Consider the following 23,287-nt stretch of genomic DNA (forward strand, 5'->3'; position numbering starts at 1 on the left):
TGTTCGTCGATGAATGATAATATTGATGATAATTAATTGAATGGTTATTTGTAAGGTCTTTTTTAACAAGAGAAGGCAGTGTTATACAATTAGGAGATGATCCATGACTATAACTACATGCACAATCAAAATAGAATAAACTATATACTTTGGTAACAAGTGTGGTAATCAGTAATCACTGTACTTTTAACTAATGACTATAAACAACTAATGCACTTAGTACCTACTAGTACTTACTACCTCTTAGCCCTAATGTTACCGTTTATTTACATACAACATCTTCGTTAACATTTTTTTTTACTCTCTTCTTAAAGAAAATAATTATTTGTACCTTCAAGTCCTTATTTTTTTCAAAGTAACAAGTCGTATACCGTTCAAAAAAGTCTCAAATGATTTAATACTCATTAAAAGAATGACAACTAAAAAAGGTTATTCATACATACATATATGTACGTAGAGGTCCATTTTCGAATTTATATATAATTTAAAATTGGAATTTACAAATTAAAATTCATGTATTGAAGTGTTAAATATCTTTTTATTGACTAACTATTGATTTGATTATTCAAATATATACTCGCCTTACGTTGGTATCATTTTTGAGAGCTATGCAATAGTTTAGTTTTTTTCATTTTTAAAGCCCTTTCCTACAGTTTTGTTACAGAACCTTTCACCATTTTGTTTAATAAATGGCATCATTTTCTACTTATTATGCAAACCATGGTGTTATTGAAAAGGATATATGTTAATATTGTTTATTACTTAACATATATTAGAAAGCTAATCTTGACTCGTATGACCTTTATTGAAAGTTATTTCAATCATCTTTATTGAATATAAGTAATAATCAATATATTTAAAGATATGGGACGTTACTTTTAACTAAACAATTTTCATATATATATTTTTTTTTAAATTAACGATTATTTATTGTCAATTAAGTAAAATTGAATCTACTTTAAAACCGTTTTGAGTATACAAAAATTGCTGAAAATATTCCCTGTTTTTCTTTTTAAATAAAAATTTGATGATTTTTTGAATATAAGACATTTTACCATTTAATTACTTCCCTCAGGGTATCCAGATCTATAAAAAAGGTTCATATTTATAATGATTCACTAATTCAGATTTAATTAAACTAGTTTTTTTACTCATTAGTAAAAAAAAGATTATACATAAATAAATTTTGCTATTTAATATATAATATATTGCTATTAAAAAAAAGGGTTACTAAGGAAACAGTCAAGTATTCACTTGCCAAATTTCAGTCTAGTGGGTTGGCCTGCTCTCCAATTTACTTCAAAGAACCAAACTGTGATAAATAAAAATACAGTTTGTATTAATATAGAGATAATATAATAATATAGTTTGAGAGAACATTGACTAACGTCTTGAAACTAATTAATCAATGCCTTACATGCATTGTTTTCCAAATATATACTTATGATGTAATATACTCATCTATATAGATAATCAGAAAGATAATTATATTTCTAAATATTCAAGTATGATATTATACATAGATTTGTAAATCCATATAGTACAAGGATATAAAAGGAGACTAGAGAAGGTTTCTTGATTATTTACGGTTCTATATAATCTTGAAGTAATTTTCTAAAAGCCAATAGTATGGCCTCTCAACTCTTTAAGTCCAAGGGGTTATGAAAACATGGTTAAATTAGAATCAAATTGAATTCATGGTTGCCAAACAATGCTTTTGTTACGATTGAGATATGAAGTCTTTACATAAATGAAATAGAATTTTAGCCACTTAACCAATAGAATATGCTATTTATAGTCTATATGTTACAACATATATATACAGACTATAAAAATTGCAATTCATATAGTATTTTAATTTAACTAAAAAAATAATTAATGCTACATATCCCATCAGCAGAATTATAAATTCTAGTAAGCAATTTAAAAAAATACGATGGATAAGAACAAGTAACTAAGACTATGGTCGATAACCCTGCACCCACAGATCTTCAATAATTTCAATCCTTTTAAATATAAAATCAATAGTTAATTCTTTATCTTTCAGTAAGCATTCAAAAAAATAAGGCATGTTTTTTGACAAACTATATTCCGTTCAAGGAAATATATTTGCATTGCATTTAATGATATGGCTCTCCACGAGACACTACAAGGACAATTTATAACTCCCAAGTCAAAAAGTTTCCGATCTTTGATCTAGGATGTAGTCAGAAAATTTAGAATACTATAACAATTCTGCAGGTTTTAGTAGAACACATATTCAATCATGTGTATACGTATATACGATTGATTTGGGGGCAAATTCATAGTTTTGAGATGGGGGTACGGTCCCTAAGTGTTCCCATAATAACAGCAATGGACACTACTATTTCATTTTAATATATACAAATTACATGTTAAGTTTATTCCCGAGTCATCTAATAATAGTTCTTGTTTATACAAATCAAGGACTCAGTTACAATTTTTAAATTGGAGATAACGGGGTTCATTTAAGAATGTCACAACATAAATGTTATAAATTTGGGAAGGGACACTTTGGGGTTAAAGAAAACCTTCCCCTCAACTGTTTTCATGATACTTATTATTTTTTTAAATTTGACTTTACTTGATTCGAATAATCAAAGCTCAAAACACTCGAGAAACACTTGAAATTCAATTATCTAGTATCACTTAAAATGACAGTAAAACTAGAGATGCTTCTTTTTTAACATAATAATTACTCAATACTCTTTAATAATTACTCCTGATATAGCCATGTGATACCCCATGTCCAAAGCAGTTTAAATATGCATATTTACTGGATGTATTGCTTAACTTTCGAGATAAATATATACATATAATATAAATAATGAATATATTACGACGAATTACAATGAATGCATGTATTAAGGTATAAAAGTCTTATAAGTACATTTAAGCCTAAAATGGAAAGAAGCTATATACAAACTTGCTAATATTGATTGAAAATGTCCACGAAAGTCTTGTAAAAATATTTTATAGAAAAAGGCATTTACGTACAATTTGTTTAGTAGAGATATTCGTAAATAACCAATGGCCATACTACAATTACAAAGTTATTCATATTTGACAGACAATTCTAAAATGTAAAATCTTTTAAATCCTTTCTTAAATACTGAAATACTCAATAATTTTGACTTTTCTTGAATACCTATCGGAATAACTTTGAATATCTAGGGGTAACTGCAAGATTTGGTGTGCGATTAATGCAGCTTTTTTATTTGAAAAAAGATTTTTTTTATGTTTTTATTTTGTAAATTGATACCTAAATCACACGTAAGCTTAAGTTCAAAACTTGATAACCCTGTATCATAATCTGGCTTTACCCAATTTGAGCAAGAACTTACCGTCAATTATCCCAGTGAAGGATTTCTTTTATATCTATATAGATAAGAAGCATATCCTCTAATATTTTTGGAAGAGCGAATTTATTCAAAAAACAAATTTTTGCATACAATTCAATTTCAGTTAATTTCATATATTCAATACATAGACTTTGAATGAATAATTTTGATTAATAGAACACATATTTAAAAAAACCAAGAGCTGCGAGAAAAATGCTGGGAAATACTTTTCATGCCCACCTTCATCTCTTCTAAGTGAAAGACACAGTAGTGCAGGCAATATCTATGAGCCAACCATGAAAAATTTGACTCCTAAGCACAGAGAGGAATTAATATTTATGGTGGATATATTTATGTATACCTAGTTAATAAAAAGTAAATCATTGTCTTATTTTTTTTACTTTAATTCCTGTATACATAATAAGGAATCGGGAATCCCCCATAAAGATGGAATCGCCTAAAATTTTGGTATTGGTACATCCCTATTTAAAACATAATTAAGTAAAGACAAATGGTAGGCGAATAGAAAGCAAATTGTCCCAATAGTTCCAAGCTTTTTACTTCAACTTCTTATGTACATATGTCGAAATAATACTTGATAACACTTTCAGATGGGATCAACATTTTAAAAATAATAAAAGTTAAAACTCTTTGAATCTCATATAAGAATTTTCTTCAAAATAATTACACAATGATACATTCATTTTAAAAGAGTAACTTTTCAACCATAAATTACGCTACATTTCTAATTTACACACTCAACCTCTTTTTTCATAATTATAATTTATAACAATATGAACATTTTATGATAATATTTGCTGTACAAATAAATATGTAAAATCCTACCCGTGATTGAAATGCCTTTTTTGAGCGTCCTGTGTCTACATTACCCACAATAGTTCCTCTAATGGGACTTGGCCCATTGAAAATCTTTCTTGCACATATCAAACATACATTTAATGGTAATTCCTTAAGAGTTTTGACGACTTCCTCATGAAAGAGCCCTTTTAAACTTTTTCCATTGACCTAAAAATGTAGTATATTGGTTATTATTTTCGAAAAAGAACATGACAATATAAAATTTATACCTCAAGTAGTTCGTCCCCACTTCGAAGTCCGCCATGCTTACCAATAGGTCCATATGGAAGGACTGATCTTATATAGTGATGAGGTCGAACTTCTCGTCCATCTTCTACATCCACTGTACCTTCAAGTGAGATTCCCAAACCACTTTCTTCCGAGGGCTTTTTTAATTTTGCTATCTAAGAAGAAAATAATCATCATATACTAGCTAAAGGTTACCCGGTGTTGCTCGGGCCAAGGAGGGAGAGGGAAATCACATTAAAAATGGTAGAATTAATTAAGAAAATTAAAAAAATATTCAGAAAATACTTTTATATACTAATAATTATAATATGAATGTTTCGTTGTTGTCCAAAAAGATCCTGATAACTCTAATTCTATTTATCTTGGATTCTTCAGACTATATCAATGCGGTTAAGTAAGGTAATTTACAACGTCTCATCAAAGCTCCTTCCCCCACCCCGAAAAAAAAATACTCTTATTATTGCCTCCTCTTGAAACCTTAGTATTATTATCATGAATATAAAAAAAATAATGTGTTATAAACTTCAAATAACATACCAACATATGTGCACCTATAAAATTGTCTAGATGAGAAGTCCATTTTTTTATTTACTTTAAAAAATTTCCAAATCGAAATTCGTGAAGTAAATTGCAAAAAATAAATAAATAGTTAATAACATTTATTGGAATTGTAAAAGAAATACAAGCCTACCAATATTTTTTCGTACTTACAAAAACAAAAAGTTATGAAGAATAATGTTGTCAAAAAAATGACCCTCGATAACTGGTTCATTTTTGTAAATATTGCAAAAACTATGTAACAAAATGTTCCAGAAATTGAAAATATTTTAGTGAACAGTTAAAGTCTCAAATTTTTATGTCCAAAATGTATCGTTTTATGGCATTTTTTTTTTAAATATTGAAAATTGACGTTTGATGAAAAAATGAAAAAAAAGAGAGAAAAAATGAAAAAAAATTGAAAAATTATTCAGAAAATGACAGATATTTCAGTTAAACATCAATTTTTATTCGACAAATTTATGTGCAGACTATTCTCCAGATAAATTTTTACAAACTTTATTCTATTTTCTAATCCCATATTCCATTGGATGTTCATTTTTTTATAGCTAAAATAAACGAAATTGCAATTTTCAACGATTTCTTTTTTTTGCACATAACTTTTTGATTTTGAATAAGTTTAGAAAACGTAGTTATTGTATAGCTGTTGTTTGAAACGCCAATCTCTTTTTGATAAATAACTCAAATCCTTATCTAGTCTCTATGAGCTGCCAAAAACAGTTTTTGTGTTTTTCAGCCCAAAAGGTTCAACGGTGTGGGGACGTATAAAGGAAATCTACACACATACACTATCTCTCTCTTATATATATAGTTGATCATATATTTTGTAATATTAAAAAAAATTATTGAAATAATTAATTTTTGATGAAACGGAAAGATTTTAATACTGTTTATCGATATTATTTTTCTTTGTGTACACGAAAATATTGACCGATATACTCAAAAGAAACTATAAACTTTTATTTTTGATATAAATTAATCTTTCCACGAGTGCACAAACTCTTAATCCTAGAATACCATATATATCTAAAACATAAAGATATTTATCTTCCTTTTAAAAAAGATTTTCAATACTTTTGAAGAATAATTATTTTTTCTTTATAATATAATTTCTTTTTCTTTTGTATACTGACCACAATAGTAAATTTAGGTCCTACAATGGCTTCCCATTTGACCATAATTTTGCTCTCACTATCTTCTATCATAGCCTTTTTACCATCAATTGCATCCACTGAAGCTGCTGAAATGTCATTCCCTGTTAATGTTCGAATATCATCCTTCAGAGCAATTTCTGGAACTGAGTGTCGAACAATCGGACTTCGAGGTTGCATAAGAGAAAACGATGAGCTGGATGTTTTAATACTTTGATTCGGAGCTAAAACAAGAGGTGGTGGAGGTGTGACGGAGTCCGTGATTCGGGCAGTAGATGACTATGTAAAAAATTAAAGAAAATACGTTGAATTGATATAAAAATGAAGCGGTACTGTGGTATATTACCTCATTATTTGATATTGAAGATGTTCTGGTGGCAGTTTTTAGTGAGTTTTCATCTTCATTAGTTCCTACAGTACCTACTGTGGATGGTTTATTGCCTTCTTCCTCAGCACCACTTGTTCTACTCTCATGAAACTCTTCAAATTTTAATCCTCGAAGATAGCGAATTATTTTTAATTTTACGATTGAAGCTGTTTGTTTTAATATTTCTACTGCTTCATGGTTTGTATAGCCAGCTAGTGATATACCGTCAACCTCAACAACTTGATCGTTTACCATGATACATCCACTACGATCTGCCATTGAACCTTCAATCACACTTTTGACAAATATACCACAGAGATCTTCTGTTAAAAAAATGCTTTTTAATCCTGTATTCTTTGTATCAGTGGCTGGCAAATTGGGATTATTTATTTTTCTATACCAGAATAAAGAATTTATAGCTACACTGCCCTCTGCTTGTAAAACCTATTATCTACATGTGAACAACCACCGTTTTTTGTGATTGTAAAAGCTATTTAGATTTAGTAAGTAGTGAATTCGTGTGCATTCAGTCAAGTTACTTTTTTGCTTAATAATAGAGTTCATGACTTATTTATCAAAACAAGCAAATCTGGAAAATATCATTTATTATGTGGATGCAAGGCAAAAAACTGAAAAAAAACATTTGTATAATAGGTTTTAAAAACATAGGTCAGTATAAGAAGTATAATGGGATTTGCTACCTACAAGTTTGTTTTATTTTTTTCCTCCGAAAATAAATGCTATTTAACATCAAACATTTGGAAGGTTTCAATTTTTTTAATTACTTCATTTCAAAAAATCCTTTATTTAGAGACATCGTTTCAGGATTTCCTTATATATGATCAAAATTATTACCTTTCTCGCAAATATACCCTGCAACAGTGATACCAAGTCCATTTGAATCCTTTGTCAACTCTATCGAATATTCTTCTTTCTCTGGAAGAACAGCTCCGAGCGATGGCTCTGATGAAAGATAATTTTTATTGTCGGATTCGTTTTTTGTTGTCTCTACCACACGAAGAATACCAATCATTTTATCCTTTGATTCAACCGATGTGGATGAGATGGATAAAGATGGATTCGTTGCTAATGGAGCTTCAGTAGAGGGTGCATTGTGTACTACAGCTTTTGTCTTACAATTTGATATAAGAGTTACTTTTGTCAAAGCGGAATGCTGGGTCACCATGGTATCCATCGGAGCAATAAAGTTCATGGTCGGAGGATTTTTGAGCAATGGAAAAGTAGAATCCCCTATCAATGTCGTGGATATGGCAGGTACGTGAGGAAATGAAGAAGATGAAGGGATCAACGGAGTAGGTTCTACTATAATTGGCGCCTGAATGAAAAAAAAGGTTTCTATTTAATTAGACATGATAAATGATAAAAAAAAAAATTACTGCAGAAAAACTTGCACTTGACGAGGCAGAATCGGGTGGTTGTAAGTTAATCTCACAAGGATGAATTACAGAATCAAATGTAAAGCCGTTTGGAGTTTGTAAGCCAGACTCTATAGTTCTCTCTAACTCAACAGGGTCAGTCAAGACTTTTGTTGGTATAATTGTTGAATTAATCTGGAATAGCAATGAGAAAAAAGTAATCAAATATAATTATATTTATTTCAAATTACTGCAAATTGTGGTATTGAAGGATCAATGGGTCTTGCCACAACCAATCGTATGGAATCTTGGCCAGCTTGTCGTAGTATTGAAGCAACTTGTTCTGCTCCCATTCCCCATAAACGGACATCACCAACTGCGAGAAGATGATCTCCGTTCTGAAGTGAACCATCCTAGTAGAACAAAATCAATAATAATTAGAGAACGAAGGAAAATGTCTGATTTCATGTTATAAAATTAAAATTTGCATGTACCACTTTAATTAAGAACCATAAATTTAGCATTCATGAAATCCTATTAACATTTAATAAATCAAAACCAGTTTATGTAAATTTACTTTATTTTGTCTTCTTTATTGAATTAAAAATATACATTGTTTATACTTTAAAAAAAAATAATATTTTTTAAGCTTCTTTTCAAATGTATGATTGTAATTTTTTTTCTCAAGTTATAGTTGAGAAACTGTATCTCATCTAAATATATTTAAATTTCACTTATTGAAGCTAAAATTAGGACTATTGCAATGTACATATTAGATTGTCATGGTTGGTTACTTGTTCTTAGACGATTTGATTTATGTGCCTTTAATACTATACATGAAGTTATAGACAGAACAAAAAAGATCTCTTTTAATAGGGGATGCCCTAACTAAAAATAACATCCAATGTGCGCAAGATGGTCTGCATAATTATTTTTGTGTGATTTAATCAAGGTGGTGATAATAAAAGTGTGTTGCTTAGCTTCTGCATTCTGATTGGTTGACCTGAGTGACGTCGTAAAGGTTGTACTCACTCAGAAATTAAAAAAATAGTATGAAAACGTGAGTTGAGAATTTATAGACTCCTTTCACTAAACAAAATCAGAAGTCAAATTTGGCCTTTAGCATGGAAGGATGCTGATGTATTCATCAGCACCCGAATCTCCCAAGTCTTCGGTATCTACTTTTGTGACCTCCTTTACTCTCTTTGCTGCTTCTACAGTTTTGTCTGCATCGAGGTGCTCATCCATGCCGCCATCTGCTCATCTGATCATCATTCTCGGGTAAAACTCAATTTTCAGCCAGCAAACAATGGTCTAATTCCGTAGGTTAGTTAATGCCAAAAAAATAGTCTTTCAAATATTATTCATTGGACAAATGGAAAGATGGGCTTAGATTTATAGATTTTAAGAATTGAAAATTCCTTTTGACTGAAAATTATTTGTATTATTTTTTCAATGAAATCGAATATCAACAACCACAAAAAACCACTACAGTCAAACAAACGACGTCATATTAGTACTATGTGTACCGTGGTCTCTTGTCCATGACCAGCTGATATTTACTTTCAAAAGATCCTGCATTGCTCCGAAATTGGGTGAAGGCCTGCAAAAGAAATTCAATTCAAAAAAATTATTTATGCCAAGACTGTTAAGAAAGAGATCTCCGTAATGAGTTACTTGGACTAGCATAACGAAAGTTGCTCAAGAAATGATTTGTTCCATCTGAATATTTATACAACTCCAGCATTTCAAGCTTTACTATATGTCAAGTGTTGGACAGAAAAATCCATAAGTATACTGTATTCTCGTCACTGAATTGATGAGGGATCAGGAGCACGGGAACATAGTGGGAGGAACTTGAAATAGAGGGCAGAACAAAAAGAGGAAAGGGGGGGGGGCAGGAAATAAAGTCATAAGTTTTACTTGTATATTCCCATTTATCTTGGCGTAGTCCCTGTGAATACAACCCCGACTCACTTGCCAGTGAGACGAGTACAAATTGAGATGGTAGAGTAGGTATGTTTTCGTGACACATCTTACTTGCATAAACAAAACACCCAATGTCTTGGTTGATTCTGGCCTACCATAGTCAACTTCTTGATATGGCTTTCATCCTTACAAAACCAGAGTGATTAGCATGGAGCTCTTGTATATACACACTTCTTAATATTAGAGGGACTATTAGACGAACACACAAAAATAACAAGTGATCCCGAAGGGATAAATCATCCTGTTTCCCTAAAAAAGCTTTATCCAAGACAGCCTTTCTAGGTTCAAGATTTTTCTGCAAACAGAATCATAGATAACAACTGATCCCCACTCGTCTTTTTTTAATAATTTCAGCTTCTTCAATGCCTACAAACACAATCAAATGACACATTAACCCATCTGTTGGATTATCACCAACAGATAGTTTAATTGGCGACGACAAAAGAGAGAATCAAAGTGAAATAACTTAATAGCCCAACCGAAGAGAGACGTGTAAACACAGCAGGAGAAAGTTCTTTTATATTTCAAACATGTTAGTACCCCAGTACGACTTTAGTACCAGTATTTCAAACAACACTAATATGAACACTGACAGATAAACAAAATTCAATTCGAGTTCTACCGATAAGTGAACTCTAAGAATACTCTAATAAGAGGGAAAAGTAAAAAAAAAAAAGAAAATCAACTGCTTATAAAAAGTAGATATGAATTGCTGATGTTGTAGAAATAGCTTTGGAATGTAAGAAATGATTATGACAATTTAAGAAAAAATACATATCTGATACCACTATAATGTCTGTCCGGAAATTAACAAATGTTTAACTGTTTTTCTTTATATGTGTAAGAAAAAGGAAGTAACTTAGAATATGTACATATCTATATATTCATTTTTTTACTCAAACTACTCATTGAGTCCTTTTTTTCATCTCTCAACCTTTCCTTCAAAAAAGAAAAAAACCGAACAAAGACTCCTTAGCAGCTGGTAGTGACTTCCTGCTCGTCAGTAGTTGGTATATTCTTTATTTTAGGCATAATAAGGATATTCATATACTCACTCATTTAATTAATTAATTAAATCACCGTTGAAAACACTAATGAGTGGGAGGATTTGAAGAAATATGCTAAAATTAAATACAGTTTGATTATTTGTGCAACTGGGATATCATCGTGACTAAGGGGATTACATTATTGATTAGTTTTAGAAAATGAGGGTTCAATTTAGCTTCTAAAAATCTACAAAATTCAAAGTAGCAATCCCTCGGTTCGATATTTAATTCTTGTAATATTTGACACACCGATCTCAAATCATTAATTGTTTTTTTCTTATCGTATTTGAGACTTTTCTGAGTACTTTTAAGCTTTTTATAGGTTTGAGCCAACTTTTAAATGAAAAAAAAAAATGATTAATTCAGATAAAAATAATTTATAATTTGCAAAATTTAATGTTAATTCCAAATATATAATTATATTTCATGAAAGAGTATCAAATCTTAAGAAAATGCAGTTGAAATGTAATGAAATCACGTCTTTATAATTTTTTGGTTCTTTGAACTACATTAATAGAGCTAAGTTTGTCTGTTTGTGAGTAACTCATTTTTGAGTGAACACTTTATAACTTAGAACTGCGTTATTTTAGCAATAACAATGAAGGAGAGAGGGTGGGGTGTTCAGCTAAAACTCAGCAAGTCCTATTAAAAAAGAAAGAAAAAGGAATACAAATGTATAATATATATATATATATATTAAATTCAGACGCCTGATAATTCCTAACAATGCAGTTATAGTCCAACAGCCTACCACGGAAGATTTCACCCAATAAGGTACGAAAGGTTTGCCCCCCAAAAATTACTTATTTGACCCAAAACATTGAATTGTTGTTTTGTCAGACTGACGGCCCCCCCTGAAAATAGCCTCCAAACTATTTATTTGAACCATAAGTTACATGAACAAAAGTACTATGTCAGGAGATCATAAAAAACCAAGACACACAAAAAAAAAAAAAAAAAAAAAAAAAAAAAATACGTTGGAAAAGTGAGATCAGACCCCCAAAGTTGCCCCAAAAAACGTTTAATTAGCGGTTTATTTCACCCCATAAAGTACTTGGACAAAACTTCCATCAATGAAAAGTAATATTATAAAAAAAAAAGACTGTCAACACATTTTCTCCCGTGAAAATTAGGTCATACTCCCCAAAGAGTACCACTCCCTAAATTAAAACAATATTTTGATAATGCTTTATCAGGACATTATAACAATCCTAGTCTCACCCTATTTTCAGTTACACATAATATTTTTGCTTCTAAATTCTTTCATACAGAAGTATTCTTGATAAGATTCCAATTTTGGCGGCAAAAATATAGACTTTAAAAGATTTTGTTGTTGTTCTTGATTTGTGTAATTCAAGTTAATATTATCAGCATTTATTTTTATATATTTAAATATACTAAAAAACATTTTTGTTAAAATAATAATATTAGCCTTATCTTTTTTTTTATTAGCACAAAAACATCTAAAAATTATTAATTTAAACGTAAGCAGAAAATGGATTATTATTTAGGGTTTTTTTTTTTATTCTAATGTTAAACACAAAAAACAACAACAATGATTTAATTTGTTTTTCTTTCTGTTTCTACCCGCACAGGCAGTACTCGTCTGTCCTATTATGACTTCATGTATGCAGTATGATCAGTGAAGAAAATTGTGTGTATAATAGGTATGTTAAAAAAACAAAATGAACATGGTAACCCAGACAATATGAAATTTTTTTTTAAAGAAAGGAAAAATAACATTCATGACGTTTCATTAGATCAGCTGCAATCAGCTGTGACAAAGGAGGAAAGAGAAAATGAAATAGAAAAGGACAATAATAAGAATTACTCTTGTGTCAATCTTCACTCCTCCAAAAATCCTCAAGTTTTTTCTAAACACACACAAACATTCAATCTTGTTTTGAACATTTGTAAAATAGAAGTTCACTACTCAGGAAAGAAATAATAAGACAATTGCAAAAGAAAAGAAAATTCCTTCTTCTGAGTACCAATTCCAAAAAAAGGGTCACTTAAAAAATTCACAGGATTTACATCTCTAAGTACAATTTTCTCTTCCCCAAACCGTCCCTCCCTATTTAGGGAATGAAACACTAATAGCCTTGCATACCAGTTTAACATATTACCAGTATTCAAATTACTTTACAAAAAGTATTTATATTATTACAGGCAAATAAAAATATTATAACTCCAAAAACATTAAAGAAAGTATACATACCGGTAGTTGCATAAATACACAGACTAGTTTTTAAACTCTTATGTCTCGAGGTTTCGTGCCCAGAAATAAAAAATTCCAGCACAAGTAACTCGGTAAATCTTTTGGCTTTGTTTTTGTTTTTCTTACTCGCATCAAACAAAGTCGTTTACGATGAATGACGAGGCCAAGCGTCATATGGTTGCCACTCTCCTCCGCGCCGGTAGGTCTCTCAAGAAGACTGGACTATCCAGGACTACTGTGTTCAAGGTCCAGAAGCTTGTCAAGGAGGGAAAAGATCTGAAAGACCTACCCATACCTCTGAAATCACTCAGGATTGGCTCGCTGCCAACATGCCATTTTGGAACAAAAATATTTGGCCACCTCAATCACCTGATTTGAATCCCCTTGACTACAGTGTGTGGTGGCAAATTGAAAAGAAGGCCTGTGCTACCCTCCATCCAAATTTGGACTCATTGAAGGCCAGCGTCAATGAGCAATGTGCACCCATGGAAGACCATTACATCATCAATGTGTGCAAGGCCTTCCGCGGGCGCTTGGAGGGTGTCATAGCAGCTGATGGCGGTTATATTCAGTAATTATATTAAATTTTATACCAAAATAAATTCTCTATTATATAATTCTCAAAAAAGAAAATACGTCATACGAATTTTAATTATTACACATTTAATTATTTGCCTCAAATAGTCTGCGTATTTATGCAACTACCGGTATAGACGCTCTACTAAATAAGAACATTTTAGTTAGTTTTGCTTTTTGGAGCGTGAATTCATTTATAAAATTCTGTACTCGGAAAAATTGCCGTACTACGAAAATTGTTCGACATTTTTTAATAATTTAAAAAAAGTTTTCACCTGTATATGAAAATTAAGAATCACAGCTTTAGAATGTCAATTTATGGCTAAAGTTTTGCCTATAATAAAGCATATTTTCTGGAGAAGGAATTATTTAGTTCTTAGTTCACATCAAAGTCTTTGGAAACTAATTAGTTTAATTAAGAAAGAAAAAAAGATCATATAAAAATAAAATTATATACTGAATAAAATTGATGTTGTTTTTTCTAAGAAAAATAAGTTTAAACATTTTAACTCATGATTAATAAAATTGATAAATAGGTATTAAGATTTAAATAACCAGAATTTGAATTTGTAATCCATAACTTGTAAACTTCACTTGTTTTAGTTAACACGTACGATCTATGCATACATTAGTGCTGAATTTGAGTTAAAACTATCAAATTCTGTAGAACTCGACAAATTGGATATTGAATCGACTCAAATTTGAGCCTAAGTAACAATTTTCAATAGGTACTCAATTATTAATTATATAATGTAGGTAATTTTAGGGGTTGTGAAACTTTGAAGTCTTCAAGACAACACTCCTGTATGTTCAAAGGGCCAAAACTGTCTTATTTTTACTTTTATTAAGCTTTCCTGGATAAGGTTCAATTTATAATCCCTTATTTGTTCTGGGTTCGATTGAACACAGTGGAGGGCATATTTGGCTCATGCACTGCAGTTTTGACACCCCTGATCTAAAACAGCATATACAAAAAGCTAAAAATGAGAGTAATATGAATTTTCTAAAATTAAATAAACAGAAAAATGACACAAAAGAACAAAATTCCCGCCAAAAAATATGACAATGAGATAAAAAATTGGAAACAACTGGAAATGAGATTAATCAATATTCGAATAAATCAATTTTTGATCTTGCAGATTCGAGTTTAGTAGAGTTTTTCAACTAATATTTGGGATGAGTTCAAGTAATTTTTAAGAAAATTGTTGATTTGAGTAAAGTTGAGTTTTTTTTTGTTTTTTTTTTGAGTTCAAGTTATACTCGAATTGTACTTATAAAATATTTCTAAAAACTTAATAAATAAAATATAAGCTTTTACAAATTATATATGATCATATTTTTGAATTACCTATCATGTGCATTTTTAACAATAATAACAAATGATACTTAGCTTGGAATAGGTATACAAGTTTAAACTTTTTAAAATTGTTTTTAGATTTAGGACTGTGCAACCATATATAATATCCAAGAACTTATTGAAGGCCTTGTCGGGGTTTTTGATGGGCAAAAGCTCAAAGTTGTGTAAAAATCACGTGAAGCATAATTTAGGACACTTTTGGAATTATGGATCAAAGAAACAGATGCTGAAAGACCTTTTTAATCTATCTTTCAACGTCTTTGAACCGATCAATAGGTGTAAAATAAGTTGAGAGGATCGAAGTCGTAGTAAGTATACTAACAACTCAAGAGAAAATATCATAAGCTAAGGTAACTTTGAAGACCTACATATTTGCTTACCGATATCCTTATAAACTCCTTGTTTGCTAATATCTTTGAATTTTCAAAATAGGGAGGAATCATTAATATGTATGTTTGTATGTATACATACAATTTAACAGATATTGGGTAAACTTTTAATTTCGTAGCATATGCCTTTAAAAAGCAAAATTCAATTTATTTCTCTTAAATTAAGTATACAATTTTATAGAATGAGTTACATTTCTAAATAATATATAGTTTTATATATGTAAGTATTCATAAAATTTTTATGTCATTAATAAATGGAATGATGACAATCATTGAATCCCTTAATAATTATTTAATAATCATGAACAACTTTCCAGCATTAGAAGACATAACATTGTCATAAATTAAAACGTTATGGGAGGGATGATATGGTCCACAATTTTGCTTGAACGTCATATTTTTAGGTGGGAACGAGCAAAAAGTTGTAATTGAATGATCTTAACGATTTAATTATAGATCCTTTTCAATTTTTATTTATAAAAGTTAAACGTTGATTCTAATGAAATAAAATACTTTTACTCAGGAGCTACGTTCAAAAACGAATTAAACTTGAATGTCAAGGTATGGCTGTATGTATGACGTAAATATTGAGATGATACAAAAGCTATAAGTATGTGCTGGAGTAGGAACTCAAAGATTGACTTTTGCATATTATTGACAGGGTATCACGGATTGGTATAATTAATAATTTACTCTATGTGAGATAACGTTCTCATATGTAACATCTCAAAAAGAGTTGACTTTTAGAAACACGCTTTCAAAAATATCCAGGAGACTATATATTGATATAGTTTTTTTTTTTTTACATGATTGACTTATCAGCTTCATAACAAATGCATAGTGATAATCGATAAAACATAAAGAGATACAAAAAAATTTCATATTTAAGCTAGCCTAAAACCCTTCACTTAACATAGTAACTCCATTAAATAATGCCTAGATAATCTCCCCAATAAATCATATAAAGTCATGGGAGGATATTCAAAACCTTTAAAAACCAATATCCCATCGTTTAAGAATATTCAATATGTGCTTTGACATAATAAGTATATTTAAAAAAGAGGAAATCTTTGACTGGGGATTAATCTTCTTTAAGACCCGTCAAGACTTGCCTTTTTTATACCCAATTCCTTTCATTTGTACATTAATTCCAGTGATAAATATCCTTATTTATAATAAATATGTCCTTTATAAATTTGGAGTTAATGTGTATGTGTAGTTTAGAGATACATAAAATTTGATTCAACAAAGTACATAAATAGCATTTCCAATTCACTTAAAAAAACTGTCTTAGCGTACGAGGTTGATCTGCGGTTCGGTTTGGTACGACCCTTACGGTTTGGTACGATCATAAATAATCACATTTTAAGAATTTTGATATTATAAAATTTTGGTTATTATTTTTTTTTCATTCTTAATTTAGTATAAATATTATACATTTATAAATAAACCAGGGAATTGAGTTGGTCATTATTTTTTTACAAAATCAAATTTATATTTTGTACCAGAAATATGTTTTGTACCTTAAATATTGATATGACACCTACGAATTTGAATCAAAAGAAATAAAACATTGTCAAAACGAGATAATCACTTACAAAATACATACCAGTTGACGAACACCCAGTGGTATGAGGTACATCTGGATCAAGCCAAATCATTTTTTTGGCACCTGGTGAACCTTTTTTTTTTACTATTATACCGTACCGAACCTTGGGACGCCTACAAGCTACATAAAGAAGGTAATTCATGACTACTTCTTTCAATATTGGTGCAAAAGATCTAAAAAAGATGAAGGTATTAAACAAACACATACTATGCTTAATAAGTCTCATTGTACAAGTCTATACTGGACATAGGCCTTTTCTAGCCCACCTAAGCAAGTGGAAGGACACAAGCTCAACGTGTAAAACTAATGGCTATAGAGTCTTGAAGTTAAAAAAAAAAAATGGAACAAAACTCAAATTAAATGGAATTTATATAATATCATTTCTACAGTCATTCTAACCAAATCTGGTCCCATATATGCATATGCTCATTTTTTAGGATACATTTGAAAATACATGACCATTTAAAACCATGATGTAAATATCAGTCGTAAAGTAGTAAAATTTGGTTAAAACATATCTTACCCTATCAGCAGCACATCCAGGGAAAATGTTTCTTACAACAGCACCAGAGTTTCTACTCCCACTGATTCCGAAACCGAACCCATTTCCATCGTTGGTCAACACAATTACTTGGATCTGAGCCCAATCGCATTGCAACTGTTTTGTAAAAAGGTGCTTATAAATCTGCATGTACTTATACGTAAATGAGTGACGTACTTACCACCATGACTTTGAATGGGAGCAGGCTTCATCTAGTACTCGTTGCTGGGAAATGTTCATAAATAAATTTGAAGATACACGTTTAAAAGTAGTCAATTGACGAAAAAAGAGAGAAGAGGATTGATTGAAAATCCTTGAGAAGAAGGGAAGTTATAGAGTAGGAAGGGAGGAAGCGGAGGAAGATTGTTATATGACAATTGTCGGTATTCTGACGAACTTATCAATCACTACTAAGGAAAGTATGATCCTTTGACATTGGTACATTATGATACAATCCCAAGCTTCCTTATATGTAGTTCATTCGTCACTAGAACAAAAAACAAAAAAAAACAAAAAAACTATCATATATTGAAGTAAGTAAATTAAATTATATACCTTGACCTAATTAACAAACAAATAATCTATTTAGATATGTTTATCAATTCAGTAAATAATAAATGAGAATGAACAAAAGATAACACAAGACAACAAAAAAATTCTGTAGATATCTAAAATTACAGTATGGTTGTATTGGTTCCTAAAAGATGAAGTTAAATACCTCCCCCCCTCCCTGTTCCAACAACTATTCTCATTCCTCATTAATAACTTAGGTACATTAATTGAATGCATTACTCTTCATTATTTTGTAATTCTTAAGACCTTTGTCATTAAGGCTACATGGTTATAAAAACAAGTGTTTTTTTGTCGAATTTGCTCGTAAAACTTTTTTATATTCCTTAATTTTTATATTTATCGATTTTCAAAGAATCAAAAAATTGTAAGGCAGTTTCTCAATGTAAAATTTTACATTATTTTATTCGATAAAATAAAAATAATGTTAGGCTACAATAAGTCGACGACAGCTTCAAGCTTCTGAAAGTTTTATAAAATTAAAAGTGTAGTAATGTATTATTATTAAATTATCTTGAAGTTTCAAAAAAAATATATTTTGAAATGTACTTGTTATACAGGGTTTTGTTTGCATGTCTATATAAATTAGTTAATTTTGTTACAAAGTAATTTTTTTAATAAAATACAAAGAAATCAAATGGAATTTTTGAAAAAAATATGTTTTTTAGACTTACACATAGTATGTTTGTTATACATTTCATTTTCCTGCGATGTCATCTTTAGAATGTACATCTAGTTAAAAGTTTGAAAGGAGACAAAAGTTCTTTACTTTCCCAACAAGGATTAAAATACAACATTATTTGCATTAATTAATTATGATATTGGAGTACAATATTCTAATCTATAACAAACATTCATAAAGTTTTTTTCTAAAGCTATTCTATGGAAAAAGAAAGAAAAAATAACAGAATAAAAAAGTAAAAAAAAAAAGATGCAAAATATACACAGGTCATAAAATTTTATTATCTTTTTTACTTCCAAGGGACCATTTTAGCAGAAAAAAAATTTAACATTTTTTATAGTTTAAAAATAGGTTTATTAAAACAATTTTCTGCAAAATAACGTACAATTTCTTCTTAGTATTGATATTGACTAAGTAAAGAGTTTTTGCTTTTCTTCATAACTTGATCGAGATGTGCGACCTAAAGGTAACCACATAGGATAATGCAGTTTGCATTTGTTATCTTCATAGCATATGACAACTTTTCCGCAATAGCTGTAATCAAAATTCGAAAAAAAGTTGAAAATCAAATTGCTCTATTGTATATCCTGGTTCATATGTGATGAAGATTAGGGACATTGTTGAGTGTTAACAGCCAGGTTTTTAAGTTGGCCGAGACAAAAATTTTTTTTGCAAAAGACTTCTCTATGATGTGAGGAAGTGGATGCATAATTTAGAGATACATACGAAGGTCAAGTTAAGTTTGGAGAGGAATATAAAGAAAGATCCCACTAAGTAGATGAATTGCCTCACCAACAATTTTTCTGTGGCTCCCAGGACCATCAGTATGGCTATAAATTAAAACTTGGTTTTAGTTTCTATAACAAAGACCCAACACCACCTTCTGAAAGAGAGTATGAAAGCCAGAAGGCTCGAGAGGTGCAAGAAAATCCTCAGATGGATCAAGGCAAATGGGTTAGTTCTGAGAATTTTCTTGGACAAGAAGATTTTCATAGTTGATCAATTCCACTACCACCGGAACAACTGCTGGCTTGCGGAAACAAAAAAAGAGGCCCAAGGAGTTTACTAAACCAAATATCGGGCCCTAACAATGGTTATCGGCGCTGTGGCCTCTGATGGAAAGATCCCTCCGTTCTTTTTCAAGGCTAGACAGAAAATAGGCCAGAAGGCCTACTACAAGGTGATTAGGTACACCATCTTGCTATGGCTGAAGACTAACTAACCAGAGGGTAACTACATGTGGAATCAGGATGGCGCCCCCCTCTCACACGTCCACCAATTCCCAAAAATTATGTGCAGATAACATGGCTCAATTCTGGTACAAAGAGATATGTCCCCCTTCCTTACCAGATTTGAACCCACTGTACTTTTCTATATGGGACACTTTGGAGAGGGAAACCATTAGGATCTCACACCTAAATGTGGACTCTTTAGTGGCTGCATGGGATAACTTGTCAGAGGAGTTTTTCATCAACTCATGCATGGCATTCAGGCTACATGTAAAAGTTGTGATTGATAATAAAGGTGGCCATATTGAGTAATTTTTTTTTTGCAAAAACCTTGTCTAAATGTTTTGTTAACATTATTTTTTTCCCTATTATTGATAAAAACAAATAGATTCGTAAATCCATCTCTCGAGTCCACGTTTTGCTGCCCTACCCTGTATATGGAAATAGCTCGGCTCTACCTTTATTGTATAGCTATTAGTGTTGCTTTTGGTCTGTAAATCCGTTATGATTTTTAGTGGATAAAACTAATTCGGTCCTTTAAAAAAGTTATGTCTGGAAAGGTATCAAAGAAAAATTCGGTATAGATAAGTACTAAAGAAAGAAGTCTCATTTAATGTTCAGCGTAGACTGATTATATCTATCGTTGATGACGTCAAGTAAGTTACAAAATTGAGGTTAAATATTTTTCATAAATCATATTTGTACAGCTCATAAATCAAGATAGGGGAAAAAATTGGTCCATACAATATGACCAAAAAAATTGGCCTACAGTCTTGACCGAAATATCCGTCACATTTGTTCTACAAAACATTTCACCGAAACAAATATTCTGTCTTAGACCGAGTCTCTATACTATTCGTCTTTGTACCTTGAAATGTAATTCTATTAAAATTTTAAACACTTTTCAAAAGGGTATTTAGCAATCATTCTAATGAATATATTTGTAAATGTCATATGTTTTGTAAGGTTAAAAATGTTTAAATAAAAAAAAGTTTATTACCAACTTTAGAAAAAAAAAAAAATATTCCTCCTGAAAGCATTTTATTTTTCAAGTATTGAATTTACTTTATATATGTAACGAAATAAATTATTACATATTTATTCAATTTTTCATCCCTCACAAAATTCAAAGGATAAACAAAGGAATAAGTTATCTGCTGAGTAATCTTCTTAGAGAATCATTAAAAAAATTGAAATAAATAAGCATACAATTTGTATATTTATGACTTAGATATGCCATTAAAGTTATATTGATATCAAATTGCAAAAAAAAAGAAAAAAAAAAAAAAAAAAAAAAAAAAAAAAAAAAAAAGATGTTGATCGAATACATGATCATATGAAATTACCTTTGAAAATGCTTTATGTTATTTACACAAAAAAATACTCCTTAAAAACAGAGTATTTTTTGACATTTAGAAGTATTTTTTAACAAACTTTTTCAATTTTTTGACTAGATATTTTTCAAGGGAAAAAAATACTGATAAAAAAAAATCAATCATATAAACGGTGATTTACTACTTAATAATTCAGATATAATTGTAACCATTATTGGTTCATGAGCAAAGATTTGAGACCCGACTAAAATTTTTAGATTCTACCAGAACTTTTAATATAGGTATTTCTTCTAATCACAGCATATAAGCAAACAAGGGTCTTAATTCAGGTGTACTATATGTCTCACTCTCCCCTTCTCCTCGTGTTCTTACAAAAATAAACCACATTTAATCATGAAATAAAAAGTGTAGAATTAAAGCTTTTAAACAAAGTAACTAAATGCACCTTTTAGATTGAAGAGATACATAGTCGTAGTGATATGCTTTTTTTCAAGGTAGATGTCGCTTTTTATTATGACATGACTTACTCATTTCCCCTTAGGTATATTCTATGAAAATTTGTCTTCCCTTCGTAGAATTTACGTAGTTAATTCAGTTATAAGGAGGGTGAATTCATAGAGGCTGGGTAGTTAGTTATAGAATAATAATAAACGCTCCTATTGGATAAAAAAGTGTCGCTACGACAACTAACTTTCATAAATATGGATCATTTGGTCTTGGTTTCCCCATTTGGTGTATATGTAGTTGTATGCATATATAAACACTGGATGAAATAATATAATATCAGCCAATTTAGAAAGGAATTTGTATAATATACCTGATACTAGATAACTCTTTCTTTTCCTCCATAGAGACTGTATGTGAATTGCTACTTTTTTTATTTTGTTTATCATGTTTTCCACAGCATTACGACAAAAAAAGTTATATATTTTTTTTTTAAATCATTATCAGTTGAAAATGATCGGATAGATTTTCAAAGGAAAAATGGCATATATAGATGGATTGGAATGAGTGAACTCTAAAATAAGTTTTAGGGGCTTCTCATTATCAAATGAAATCACTTTTAAATATTTATTGGAATCATTTTACATTTCTCTTTAAATAATCTTATTTTTCTCTTATCTTAAGCAAAATGAAAATTATATATGTAAGAAATTCTCATTTTTATATATTTAATGATCCATTGACTAAATATTTATAATTTTAAGCCAAAAAAAATTTTAAGTGTTCAAATTGATGATTCCAAAGACTCTTGTATCAAATTTAATACATATGACATTATTGGGTTAAATGTAATGATGTATAAATCCTAACTCCAACCATTAGTGCCTGGAATAAGTTAAAAAAGAAATATTTTTTCCTTATGACACAAACTTTTTTATAACTTTTAAATTATTTTTGTTTTGAATAAACTTATTTTAAAAAAGAATAAGTTAGTGATTTTGATCATAATATAATTTTTTTTTTTCAAAATTATGATCAAAATATAGAAGAATTTCTCAACATTATGATCCTAATCTGCATGATAATAAAAAATAAACACGACACTTAAAATTAAGGGAATGAAAGTAGGTTCACTGTTGAGCATTTTGACATAATATATTTTATTATTATTATCTTTGTGTATTAAGCCTTAAATTTTCTATAGAGTAAAGTGCATTAGCTAAAGGGAAGAAAATACGTGTGCGTAAGCAATTCAAGGAACCCAACGTAATCTTTTAGTTCGAACAAAAAAAAAAAAAAAAAAATAGGATGTTCCAAGATTTAAGGATAAATTTGAAAATATATAAATACGTATATTATGGAATTTTGAAAAAACAAAACAT

At 29.9% G+C, this 23,287-nt stretch overlaps 1 protein-coding gene across 2 annotated transcripts in view; it reads right to left on the bottom strand.

The window, feature by feature from the left end:
• Window positions 1–23,287, bottom strand: part of LOC121119593 (multiple PDZ domain protein) — a 50,757-nt gene that overhangs the window by 15,226 nt on the left and 12,244 nt on the right. For both annotated transcript variants that reach the window (XR_011780518.1, XM_040714294.2), the window contains exons 2-10: window positions 17,828–18,133; window positions 17,629–17,763; window positions 8,173–8,334; window positions 7,943–8,116; window positions 7,401–7,881; window positions 6,525–6,868; window positions 6,161–6,457; window positions 4,451–4,624; window positions 4,209–4,388 (exon numbers count right to left, since the gene is read on the bottom strand). Coding sequence is in view for 1 of the 2 variants with exons in the window: in XM_040714294.2 (XP_040570228.1) it covers window positions 4,209–4,388; window positions 4,451–4,624; window positions 6,161–6,457; window positions 6,525–6,868; window positions 7,401–7,881; window positions 7,943–8,116; window positions 8,173–8,334; window positions 17,629–17,763; window positions 17,828–17,833 (1,953 nt within the window). In the remaining variant the exon portion in view is untranslated. The remainder of the gene's footprint in view (window positions 1–4,208; window positions 4,389–4,450; window positions 4,625–6,160; window positions 6,458–6,524; window positions 6,869–7,400; window positions 7,882–7,942; window positions 8,117–8,172; window positions 8,335–17,628; window positions 17,764–17,827; window positions 18,134–23,287) is intronic.

Source organism: Lepeophtheirus salmonis, chromosome 6 (genome assembly GCF_016086655.4).
Source record: "Lepeophtheirus salmonis chromosome 6, UVic_Lsal_1.4, whole genome shotgun sequence".
Classification (NCBI taxonomy): Eukaryota; Metazoa; Arthropoda; class Copepoda; order Siphonostomatoida; family Caligidae; genus Lepeophtheirus; species Lepeophtheirus salmonis.